The sequence below is a fragment of the Triturus cristatus genome, chromosome 1_2 (assembly GCF_964204655.1).
Source record: "Triturus cristatus chromosome 1_2, aTriCri1.1, whole genome shotgun sequence".
Classification (NCBI taxonomy): Eukaryota; Metazoa; Chordata; class Amphibia; order Caudata; family Salamandridae; genus Triturus; species Triturus cristatus.
This window is the reverse complement of record NC_140580.1, coordinates 1,085,567,356-1,085,580,713: the sequence shown is the minus strand read 5'-3', so window position 1 is coordinate 1,085,580,713 and position 13,358 is coordinate 1,085,567,356. Positions and strand designations below refer to the sequence as shown.

At 45.6% G+C, this 13,358-nt stretch overlaps 1 protein-coding gene across 1 annotated transcript in view; it reads right to left on the bottom strand.

Moving 5' to 3' along the window:
- The window catches only part of UBAC1 (UBA domain containing 1), a 189,686-nt gene that overhangs the window by 79,620 nt on the left and 96,708 nt on the right, over positions 1-13,358 (bottom strand). Inside the window, exon 6 of the mRNA XM_085613477.1 lies at positions 5,569-5,677. Within this exon, the coding sequence (XP_085469603.1) occupies positions 5,569-5,677 (109 nt within the window). The remainder of the gene's footprint in view (positions 1-5,568; positions 5,678-13,358) is intronic.

Below are 13,358 nucleotides of genomic sequence, written 5' to 3'. Positions count from 1 at the left end.
ATAATATCACTGTTGGGCATGCTGGGTCTTCATATGAACTTCCAGAATTCAGCTTCCAAAACAGTTCAGGTTCAGGATAACTTGGGAGCCAACAAACACAAAACCAGGAAAGTGTTTCCTTTGGATGTTATTCTTGATGCAGAAGTGATTTCGCTTGCAGAAGAGTAGTAATCCTACAGTGAAGCAGATTTCGACATTTCTGGCTACCATAGAATTACCAATCTTAATACTCCAAATGCCAAGTTACATGTGGGACTCCTCCAACAGATTTTTGAGGATCAATGCGATAAAACACAAGGGAAACCAGAGGACAATTTCCACCTGTCAGACACTCTTCAAGTCTCTTTCATGGTGCCAAGATCTTGAAAGGAGTAGCATTCACGCTGAGGATACATACTCAAGCTACTTGGACAGATTAATCTCTACATTGGCAAGAAGCCCATCACAGGAGTTTAAGTATTCAAGGGCTTGGTCAGACCAGGAAAAAATATACCAATTCAATATGCTTGAACTCAGGGCTGTCCACCTAGCCTCAAGTCCTCCTTTCTAGTGCTGACAACCGATAGGATTCTGATCAAGACAAACAATACTAGAACTATGTACTATTGCAACAAACAAAGGAGAGCCATACTGCACATTCTTTAAGAAGAGGCTCAATCGGAATGTGGCTAAATCGCAGAGTTTTGTCAAAAACTGTGATAATGCTCTCAGGCATCCAAAACAGTCAAGATGTATACGCTGACTGGAATCTGCAATATAAATCATGAGTCCTGAACAATGTGGTGCTGGAAGATATGGGTGGGGGCAGTTCTTAGAATAGATCTTTTTGACACAGTAGAAAAAGAGAAATGCCAAAATTGTGCCTCTAGATATCCAGAGAGGTACAAAAGGGGGTGGTGATGGACGGAGCATCAGAACCAATCAAACACTCACACCCAGTCAACAGATCTGGGTTTGATCCATCACCGTTCTTTAGCCCACTCTGCCACCCCAGTTCAGACATGGCCATATGCAAATCAGTCTGACCCTGTGCCTCATGGGAACAGTCCAGCCCGAACTGCCAAGCCATGCCTTCCCTGGACCGGAAACAAGCTTCCTAGGACCGGTTTCTGGCATTTCAGCCGTCTTCAGCCAGGCTTGCTTGAATCCAGTGGCAAAGTGAGCAAGGGACTCACGTCTGAGCATACCCTGCCAACTTATGGCGAACAAAGAGGTACAAAAGGGGGTGGTGATGGACGGAGCATCAGAACCAATCAAACACTCACACCCAGTCAACAGATCTGGGTTTGATCCATCACCGTTCTTTAGCCCACTCTGCCACCCCAGTTCAGACATGGCCATATGCAAATCAGTCTGACCCTGTGCCTCATGGGAACAGTCCAGCCCGAACTGCCAAGCCATGCCTTCCCTGGACCGGAAACAAGCTTCCTAGGACCGGTTTCTGGCATTTCAGCCGTCTTCAGCCAGGCTTGCTTGAATCCAGTGGCAAAGTGAGCAAGGGACTCACGTCTGAGCATACCCTGCCAACTTATGGCGAACAAAGAGGTACAAAAGGGGGTGGTGATGGACGGAGCATCAGAACCAATCAAACACTCACACCCAGTCAACAGATCTGGGTTTGATCCATCACCGTTCTTTAGCCCACTCTGCCACCCCAGTTCAGACACGGCCATATGCAAATCAGTCTGACCCTGTGCCTCATGGGAACAGTCCAGCCCGAACTGCCAAGCCATGCCTTCCCTGGACCGGAAACAAGCTTCCTAGGACCGGTTTCTGGCATTTCAGCCGTCTTCAGCCAGGCTTGCTTGAATCCAGTGGCAAAGTGAGCAAGGGACTCACGTCTGAGCATACCCTGCCAACTTATGGCGAACAAAGAGGTACAAAAGGGGGTGGTGATGGACGGAGCATCAGAACCAATCAAACACTCACACCCAGTCAACAGATCTGGGTTTGATCCATCACCGTTCTTTAGCCCACTCTGCCACCCCAGTTCAGACATGGCCATATGCAAATCAGTCTGACCCTGTGCCTCATGGGAACAGTCCAGCCCGAACTGCCAAGCCATGCCTTCCCTGGACCGGAAACAAGCTTCCTAGGACCGGTTTCTGGCATTTCAGCCGTCTTCAGCCAGGCTTGCTTGAATCCAGTGGCAAAGTGAGCAAGGGACTCACGTCTGAGCATACCCTGCCAACTTATGGCGAACAAAGAGGTACAAAAGGGGGTGGTGATGGACGGAGCATCAGAACCAATCAAACACTCACACCCAGTCAACAGATCTGGGTTTGATCCATCACCGTTCTTTAGCCCACTCTGCCACCCCAGTTCAGACACGGCCATATGCAAATCAGTCTGACCCTGTGCCTCATGGGAACAGTCCAGCCCGAACTGCCAAGCCATGCCTTCCCTGGACCGGAAACAAGCTTCCTAGGACCGGTTTCTGGCATTTCAGCCGTCTTCAGCCAGGCTTGCTTGAATCCAGTGGCAAAGTGAGCAAGGGACTCACGTCTGAGCATACCCTGCCAACTTATGGCGAACAAAGAGGTACAAAAGGGGGTGGTGATGGACGGAGCATCAGAACCAATCAAACACTCACACCCAGTCAACAGATCTGGGTTTGATCCATCACCGTTCTTTAGCCCACTCTGCCACCCCAGTTCAGACATGGCCATATGCAAATCAGTCTGACCCTGTGCCTCATGGGAACAGTCCAGCCCGAACTGCCAAGCCATGCCTTCCCTGGACCGGAAACAAGCTTCCTAGGACCGGTTTCTGGCATTTCAGCCGTCTTCAGCCAGGCTTGCTTGAATCCAGTGGCAAAGTGAGCAAGGGACTCACGTCTGAGCATACCCTGCCAACTTTTTGCATATGGCCATGTCTAAACTGGGGTGGCGTAGTGGGCAAAAGAACGATGGATTTAACCCAGATCTCTTGACTGGGGGAGAATGTCTGCATGGTCAGCATTCCGTCCATCATTTGTTTGTTGTAACGCTTTTCGCCCTAATTGGGATGGGTATTCCCAGACGTGGGACCCGTGCTCACTACGCCACTGGAGTCAAGCTATCCTGGCTGATGACGGCTGATAGCCAGAAACCGGTCCTAGGATGCTTGATTCCGGTCCAGGGAAGACATGGCTTGGCAGTTCGGGCTGGACTGTTCCCATGAGGCACAGGGTCAAGACTGATTTGCATATGGCCATGTCTAAACTGGGGTGGCGTAGTGGGCAAAAGAAACATGGATTTAACCCAGATCTCTTGACTGGGGGAGAATGTCTGCATTGTCAGCATTCCGTCCATCATTTGTTTGTTGTAACGCTTTTCGCCCTAATTGGGATGGGTATTCCCAGACGTGGGACCCGTGCTCACTACGCCACTGGAGTCAAGCTATCCTGGCTGATGACGGCTGATAGCCAGAAACCGGTCCTAGGATGCTTGATTCCGGTCCAGGGAAGACATGGCTTGGCAGTTCGGGCTGGACTGTTCCCATGAGGCACAGGGTCAAGACTGATTTGCATATGGCCATGTCTAAACTGGGGTGGCGTAGTGGGCAAAAGAAACATGGATTTAACCCAGATCTCTTGACTGGGGGAGAATGTCTGCATTGTCAGCATTCCGTCCATCATTTGTTTGTTGTAACGCTTTTCGCCCTAATTGGGATGGGTATTCCCAGACGTGGGACCCGTGCTCACTACGCCACTGGAGTCAAGCTATCCTGGCTGATGACGGCTGATAGCCAGAAACCGGTCCTAGGATGCTTGATTCCGGTCCAGGGAAGACATGGCTTGGCAGTTCGGGCTGGACTGTTCCCATGAGGCACAGGGTCAAGACTGATTTGCATATGGCCATGTCTAAACTGGGGTGGCGTAGTGGGCAAAAGAACGATGGATTTAACCCAGATCTCTTGACTGGGGGAGAATGTCTGCATTGTCAGCATTCCGTCCATCATTTGTTTGTTGTAACTCTAGATATCCAGAGGCAGACTTTGCCCGGAATGCCCTTTGATGAACTGGTCGAAAGGTTTTCTATGTGCGTTTTCCGCTCCTCCAGTCATTGATTCTGAAATTCAAGCAATCAAGGTCTAGGACGATGCTCCCTGCCACGACAATGGTGCTACTTCACCTTTCCGAGGCATCTCATAATGCAAGCTAAATTTCCTTACATAATTCCAGGAATACGTGTTCCAAGTCTAACATATTTGAACTTGCCTGCATTGCTCCTAAAGTGGTCTATTGCAGGTATTTGACCTTGTAAAAAGACTGAATGGGCATTTGTAAAAAATCAAATGGAACAGACTCTTCTTGTGGTGTCAAAAGAAGAATATACCCTTTCTACTGCCAGGAAAAATAGATTCTCCCATATCTCCTACATCTAGCTGTGACAAGCCTTCAGCGTTCATGAATCGGAGTGCATTTAGCATCCATCAAAAGGGATTTTGTTTTTTACCATTCAAGTTATTAAAAATTTCCCAGAAAGTTTAAAAAAGACTCTTCCTCCCATCTGGAAACTAACTTGCCCCTAGGGTCTTAAAGTCCTCTTTTCAAGCTTATAGGCTCATCCATTTAAGCTGAAAACAAGCCTATTTGCATTATCTTTTGTATCAAGTTGGTTTTGTGACTGCTATCACAAAAGACTCTGGGGTTAGTGAAACCAAGTCAATTGAAGGCACTTTACATGGTCTTTCGATAGAATAAGTTTAAAGACTAATCCAAATATTCTTTCGAAGGTGGGTTACAAATTTGGTTTAAACCAGTCTTTCCCTTGGACAGTATCTTTCAAGTACACTGGTACACCATTACTAACGTCTCTTTGTAAAGAGTATCTGTAAATGTGTTAAGGAAACTGTTTATTAACTATAGTTGATCATGATCTGTTTATCCAGAATTAACCCAAAGCCCATTTGGAAATGAGAAAAATGGCCACATCAGCTTGCTTGATGAACATCCCACTTTGTGAGATTTGCAAAGATGCAATTTATCAATCTGTGCAAACTTTAAATAAGTACTATTGTTTGGATACAGCTTCTGGAGTAGATGCAGCGGTATGCCAGGTCAGGTGGTGTCCTTTTTGCGGACATTATTTTTAGCTTTTCGTTAATGAGTTGTTGAATCTATCAGTTGTTTTTTTTCTATATTGCCTTGATGAGGAATAACTTTGCTATTCTATTTCCAATGTTTATGACCATCATCAAAGATCCTATGATGCAGAACGGAAATGAGCTAACATGGGCGGCGGCGGTGGTAGTATATATATATGCACACACACACACTTTGAAGCTATCTACATAGGACTGAAGAGAAAAGGCAAACAGTGTCAAATTCAAAAGAGAAAAAGGATTAACCGGCAAAACACGGTCCTAATTATTGGCAGTGCATGTGGTACACACAATATATTTTAATCCATTTAGCTGCAGAATCCCCGAGTGCAGATTTTAATACTCTAAGACATGGCAACCACATAATTAATCGAAAAAAACAACGCAACGTATGAATGTAAGTGAAATCTAACAACAAAGAAAACAAAGGTGTCTTATAACATATATAATTAACTTTTCATCTTTAAAGTAGGTACCCACTGATTTATCCGTAGCGCTTTCATGGCTCTGCTTTCTGGAAACCCCATTTCTGTCAGCTGTCTCAATGCAGTCTCATCAACCCGATCTTCCTCATCCTCGTCCAGCATGGCTGCCATAAAAAATGCCAACGACAAAAGGAGAGTTTAGTTAATGAAGGCAACATTGAGCGGAATTAACGCTTCAGATGAACAATTTTTCTTTTTTAGCCGCTCTCACCAGGGCTCTGGCAAGCAGCAGAGACATCATGTTTGCTTCCCAAGATGTCGGACAGCAGCAGAAAACATGGGTAGAATCCCAGCAGTTTTAGAACAGTTTAAATGTGAGGGGCAAATTATTCATAGTGCAACACTAACACATTATCAAGAGACAATACAGGTTTAGAGGAAAGTCCCTTCCCCCGAAATTGACGATGAACAGTTAGGCTAATGACAAAGGTACACAAGGCTGATTCACCAAAGTAGAAAGGGTGGCAGACTATCACCTGATGACTTCTCATCTTCGAATGTTTATTTCACCCATAGTGCCTCAACAGTCTCCTATTTGCTATTGACAGGCCAGTGGGAGGACAAAGAAGTACAAAGTAAACATGGATCCAGAGCTTGATACTGCCCTCAACCACTCAAACCAAGGGTAGCAATGACAGTGTCAGAGGTACTAAAGGACAGCAGCTGCTACGTCGGGCTACCGCTAATTGACAGCCATGACTACCATTTTTAGAAGTCCGCATTTACAAGCAGTGTATTACAGTGATTATCCAATGTAAACTGCTGAAAAAGTGTCTGAAGCTTCAGATTTCATTCCCAGTGAGCAGTTTAATTAGTTCAGCAAAGTAGCTCTGTGAGATAATCATTTGCTGTTTAGGTTGCGAGTCCATACCCCAACAGGACTCACTAATGACCTGATTTTAAGTGTGGTGGCCAGTCTGGCCTGGTGGAAGACAAGACGGTCATACATCAAGATCTCTGCCAGGCAGGTTGAGATCTAGGGTTTCAGTGGAGTCAGTATTTTGACAGCACTCAAGGCACTTTAAGTTTGCCAACCAATCACCATGTTTAATGAACCACAAAGCTTTTTGTTTTAAAAAAAAAAAAAAAGAAAAGAAAAAACTCTTGGGAGTTTGTTACTGAAAAAATTAAAAATTGTTCATAAGCAGCAGGGAGTCATCGCCCAGCATGTCGGAGTACTTTCCCGGGTTCCTGTTTGGAACGGCCAGGCTTCCCCTAGAGTTCTGAACATTAAAAAAAAAGTATGCCAGAACATCTGCTCTAAACATGGTACACAGTCTGAAGTGCTTTGACCGATGGTACAATGGGCAAAGAGACATCGGTCAAAGGTTACCCACATCTGGCAAATTCTTGATAAGGCACTAAGGCCAGATGTACACAGCTTTTTTTAGGTCGCAAACAGCCCTATTCGCATCCTGGGTGGATGGACTTCATGGTGGCAGTAATTTCTTTTGAGATGGTGACAGGCCATGTGTTTAGCATTGGTTCTTTGAATAAGATTGGGAGGCATTTGGCAAGGTCAGTTGGGTCTGGTTGCAGGCTGAAGTTACTGTAAATGGTGGTGGTGATGTTGCTCAAGAATGGAGATAGATTGTTGCAAAAGTCCTGCGGGGGGTTTATCAAGTTGGAGGCGGAAGGTAAAGGGGTGAAGTCTTTCACAATGGCAAAGATTTTGCCTCTTCTGTTGGTACTGGCATCAATGCGGTCTGTCAGAGCCGTGCGCTAGAGTGAAGTCCAGGTGTGACCTCAGTCTGGGCTGAAGCGGATTTGGCTTGAGGATGGACACCAGAGTTTGCAGAGACTCAACCTCTATCACTAGACCCGTTGAGACAGGCTTTGGTGGGGGAAGGAACCAGCGCACATCTTGGAACCGGTAAGAAGTTGGCACCTGAGCCAAGTTTGAGGGACACTGACAGAGCTGAGGATGTATCCGTCGGCACTAACCGGACTGGAGGGCCCTGTGGGTCTTTGGGGCCTCTCGATGTGCCAGAGGGATCAGACACGGTTCCAAATATGCAGAACATGGTCTCCTTAAACGATATGACCCTTTGCAGAGTTGCCGATGGCCCAGGATATGCAGGGTGAAATTGCACCAGCTGAGGAATCAGCTCTGCGATAGGGATCAGGAGAGAGAGCAACTGGCACCATAACACTTCACAGCTTCTCTTTGGACAGAGTGTGGTGGGATGGGATAGAGTCGCTTTGAAGAGGCGCTATCACAGTAGTAGCCTCAAGAACAGAAATAAGTCCTTACCTTCGACTTGGGGTGGGAGCGAGTCTTATAAGTGGTCTGTGAATTTGTTCGGTATTTGGCGACGTACAGCTATGCTTTGAGGTCCTTGATCACCTTTTGGTGCATAACATTATACCAGATACCTGGCCCCCATACAATCAATTGACCTGACCCGGCTGTAGCACAAAACTACTGGACCTTAAGTTCTGTCTGGTTAAAGCTCTACAAAACCTAGGCAGGGATAGGAAAGGACACGAGGACAAAAAAGACTGGAAGTGTGTTCTTCTCAATGCAAGATCTTTGGTAAAACACAGTATTGACTGTGCCTCTCTTATTGAGGAAGAGGAAATCAACATTGCTTTTATCACTGAATCATGGACGGACGAAGCCTCTGGTCCGGATTTGGTTAAATCCACACCCCCGGATTACCTCTGTTTTACTCTAAATAGGCCGCATGGGAAAGGGGGTGGCTTAGTGGTTATATACCAAATATCAATAAACTGTTCTTTTAATTTCTCATCCAATCTTGAATATGAAGCTTTGGATTTCTGCATCTATCTTTCACATCAACACACTTTTAGTGGTACCCTCATTTACAGGCCACCTGGCCCTAGAAGTAGATTCATAGCACAAGCTGGTAATATGTTGGAAACCGAGCTAAGTGCTAGCTCATTCACCATTTTAGGAGATTTTAACTTTCATCTGGAGGCCTATTCGGATCAGGATACGTCAGGTCTGCTCGACCTGATGAACATGTCACTGGCGCCACCCATAAGGCAGGACACACATTGGATGGTATATTTTCTAACAACCTACATCTGGTCTTCCTGGGCCTTCTACCACTGGTCTGGTCAGATCACAAGGCAGTGCTATTTGGGCTAACCATGTCTGACCGACACAGGAAGAAACCAATAAACAAACAAGTGGTTAGCAGAGCATGGAATAAGGTAGAAGCGAATGAACTACGAGAACTATTAACCTCTACATCTTTTGATCTACCCACAGACCTAGATGAGGCCACCGTTTCGTAGACCAATTGGTTGGAAGCAACAGGTAATAAGCTGGCTCCCAAGAAACTCATATGCCCCAATACGGCACGACCATCCTGTCCTGGTATACCCACGAATTAAGAGACCAAAAACTAGCCTGCAAACACCGGGAAAGAATCTGGAGGAAGCGAGGAGAAAAAAATGAATATAAATGGAGCTTAGCTCTGTATAAGCAGCTGCTTCAAAAACACTAAACAAGAGTATTTTACTAAAATAAAATCAACACTGCAAAAATCTCAACCAAAGAACTGTTTAGAACTGTAACCTCCCTAGCACACCCAGCCCCTCCACCCATCCCGGCAAGCCAGGAACTGTGTGAGAAAATTGCAAAATTCTTCTTTGATAAAGTTGAGGCTATTTTTTCTACTTTCGCTGGGTCTGCAATTAATAGGTCACCGGCCAACACAGCAGTTCCTAAGTCAGGAACAAGTTCTCTGCCACAATTTGTTAAATTTGCCCCAGTTACGGTTACAAACACCTTTGATCTTCTCATGACAGCAAAATCAGGCTCATCATACGATCCATGTCCGCCCTCAATACTAAAACTTGCACCCAAGCCTGCTACTGTAACATTGACCCCCATCATAAATGCTATATTTGCAGAAGGGTACTTCCCTAAAATATGGAAAAGTGAATCTATCCTGTCACTCCTAAAAAAACCCAGTCTTGATCCAAAGGTTCCAACAATTTTAGACCCATCTCTAGACTCCCACTTACAGCGAAAACTACAGAGAAAATCATGAATGCACAACTTAGTCTGTTCCTGGAAGAAGCTCAGGTGCTGGATCCCACTCAATATGGCTTCTGTCGGGAAGGAAGGGGGGGGTTCATAGCACGGAGGCAGCTCTTCTTAAATCCACTGAAGTAGTCAGGGTCATACTCTACCAGGGAGGGAAAGCTGCTATGATTATGTTGGACCTCTCAGCGGCCTTTGATATGGTCCATTATGTTCTATTGATGGACCGGCTGCAGGAGATTGGAGTCCAGGGTACCGCCTGGAAACTACTCAAATCTTTTTTATCAAATAGACTACAGACTGTTTCCCTTGGCAATTTCTCTGCTAATCCATTTACTCTACCTTGTGGAGTTCTCCAGGGGTCATCGATGAGCCCAACACTTTTTAATATATATGAATCATTATTGGCTCCTCTGATTGAATCTTTTGGTTTCAACCTGACTACATATGCAGACAACACCCAAATTGTGGTCTCAGCTCTGCCAGGCAAGCAACACGAAACGTCACAACAATTCCATGATTGCATGACAGCGGTAGGTGTCTGGATGGGCCAAAATTGCCTTAAACTGAACTCCAGTAAAATGGAGGTGGTGCTGTTTGGTAATGACCTGAATTTCATGGTGGCCGGATACACTGGGCCATTTACCTACTCCCATTAAGAAGGTAAAAATCTGGGTGTCTACTTATCAGCTTTACGGAGCAAGTAAATGCGGTAGTTTCATCTGTATCATATACTCTGAAATCCTGCAAGAAAATTATGCCATTTCTGCCCAAAGATAGGCAACAAACAGTCATCACAGCTCTAGCCATGTCCAAACTTGACTATTGTAACAGTCTCTATTTTAATATCCAGCAAGGGCTCATGAACAAACTGCAACTCCTGCAGAATGCAGTAGCCAGATTGCTTACTGGCATACCAAAATACGCTTCAATCTCGGCTGAGATCAGAAGGCTTCACTGGCTGCCAGTTAAACATGTTCAGTTCAAGGCTCTATGTATGGTACATAAAGCCCTTCAAGGAGTTGGGCCCCACCACCTAAAAAGGTTATTTCACTGGTAAATACCTAAAAGAGCACTACGCTCGGCAAAAGCAAAATTGGTGTCAGTACCCCTGGTAAAGAAAGCCAATTGGGGCGGCAGAAGATTTGCGGTCAGTGCAGCCAAGGCATGGAATGGCCTCCCGCTGCACCTTAGATGCATGACTAATCTACTCGCTTTTAGGAAAGCCCTCAAAACTTGGCTTTTCACTAGTTAATCTTCACCTTCTTTTTACCCCGGGCAGGGTCTCAGTAGGACTTCAGTTAGCGCCAGGACACTTTCGGGTAGCAGCTGCACTTTAGAAATATTAATAACATTAACTTTAACATAACGGCACATTCTCGTGACCAAAGTGGTAGAGCAGAGGTGCACAATGCCACCTAGCACCCCGTGGGTGCACTGCTGTAAATATACCCAAAACCAATTGGGCACCTGGGAAATATTCTAAAGTTGAGGAATCTGCACTTACACGTACCAATCCGAAAAAAAGTGCGTAGAACCCTGGAATAAGGAAGTTGCATGAGTATCATCATGGAGGCAGTAGGACATACACCACTGCCAACTCTTCTTGGCTGGGGTGGGAAAGTTGAGTACAAATACGCATTACCATGAGACTACCAGAGACTTTGCTTTTAAGCTTACAAACAGGTCATTCTCATGATATATATCTGATACTTGTAAAAATTAGGATAAAAGGAAAGAGCTGGTCTCTTGTTTAACAAATGGAGTCAGCTTGTCCTCTCACACAGGACCTCCAAATTCTCACCAGCAGCATGCAAATGCTAATCCGAGCATTCACCTTCTGCAGGTTTATGGAGTAGAAACTACCTACAAAAGAGTGGAGACATATCCTAAGCTTTAGGAAATGGGACCAATGCCTGTTTGCAAACCAAGTCTTACTGGTTCAGGTAAATGGTGTACCAGGTAAAACTATGTGCCTTACCCAGATTTCGACCTGACACATTTCATAATTAAATGGACTCCTTTGAAGACTAGCTGCTAATCAAACATGTCAATCAGGGTTTGTGAGCGCAGCTACTCACCCGAAAGGTTCTCAAGGTGCTGAGGGAGGGGATATGAGTGATCAACTTCCGGAAGTTCACGGAGCTCTGTCGAAGAGCCAGGTGTTGAGGTCCTTCAAGAACTTGGAGAGTGTTGGTGTCTGTCGGAGGTGGAGAGGGAGGGAGTTCCATGCCTTGGCAGCGAGAATGGAGAAGGAGCGTCTTCCTGATCTGGTTTTCCTGATGCGTGGTACAGTTGCAAGGGAGAGCTGGGCAGAGCAGAAGCATCTGCGTGGACCGTGAGGGAGGTCCGAAGTTGTGGAGGGCTTTGTGGGCGTTGGTGAGAAGCCTGAAGGCAATTCTCTACTCGACAGGGAGCCAGTGTAGTGTCTGTACGAGTTGGCTGATGTGGCAGTGGCGCTGTAGGTTGAGGACTAGTCTGACGGTGGCGTTCTGCTGTTGATGAGGGCGTGGGTAACGGTTTTCCTGTGTTCGAGGGGAATCCATTTGAAAGTCTTTCGGAGTAGGCGGAGGGTGTGGTAGGGAGGTGACTGCCTTGATCTGGCGGTCCATTTTGAGTTCAGAGTCCAGGATGATTTCGAAGTTGCGTGCGTGGTCCATGGGGGAGGGAGGATTCCCGAGAGCAGGCGGCCACCAGGTGTCGTTCCAGGCATCGTGGTGTGGGCCCATGATGAGCACCTCGGTTTTGTCTGTGTTGAGTTGAAGGCTGCGGTTCTTCATCCACCTGGCGACTGCTTCCATTCAGTCTTGGCAGTTGTGTTTGTAGGAGTTGAGTTCTTTGTTCCAATTATAGAACATTGCTGTATTAATGGATAATAGTGTTACTAATTTTTGCCTTGACGCCTTCGGGCAAAGTAGCGCATTATAAATTTCCTATCAATCAATCAATTTTTAGGCTGCAGAAACATCACCATTCTGAAGCTTGGTTTAGTAAGTTATTTATATTTCTGTGTTAAAATCATATGTGTAACAGAAAACATATTTAGTCTTATACACATTCTCTGCATTCTTTTTCGCAAAGTTATCAAAAATCAGATGGTGTGCTCCACAACTCTCACCAGTCATCATCCATCCCCTTTGATGCTACAAATTAAGTCTCCCACCAGATCAAAATACCACGATCCATTACCTCCTAACTGCCTTTCTTGCCCCAGCCTTTACCTTTCGAAACACCTACACTGTCAAGCACAAAAAAAGACTATCCCACCCCTGACCATTACTGTTCTTTTGGTCTAGAGACAGAGGTTCACGCAGATCTTGGATAGTATAGTACCACTGAGAAGCCGTACTTATTTAAAAATTATATTGTACCCTTTTCCTACCATTTATTGCTAATATGTACCTTATCAGAAAAGGAAATTTACAGCTTATTGAGGGGCACATGCTTACTGTCAGTTGTCACTGATCTCAATCAAGCTCTCGTCACTAGGAGGTAACTAGGGAATGGGCTAGTCAGCTGTTCTCCAAATTGATGTCAATCTTAAGGTGGAAAGTGTACTCGCCTTGCATTCCCTCCTGCCTATTGATGCAGTGCTTTGGGAAGGGTGATGACAGTATGTGCTATGTAGTGTGTAAGTCCTTGTCAGGGACAGCAAGGCTCTTATTCTGGCATTGTGCTCTGAGACATTTTAGGCTGGATCCCAGATGGCTGATATTAGACCAAACACAACTAAGGATTGAATGTAGTTGGATGTATACTTTTGGAGA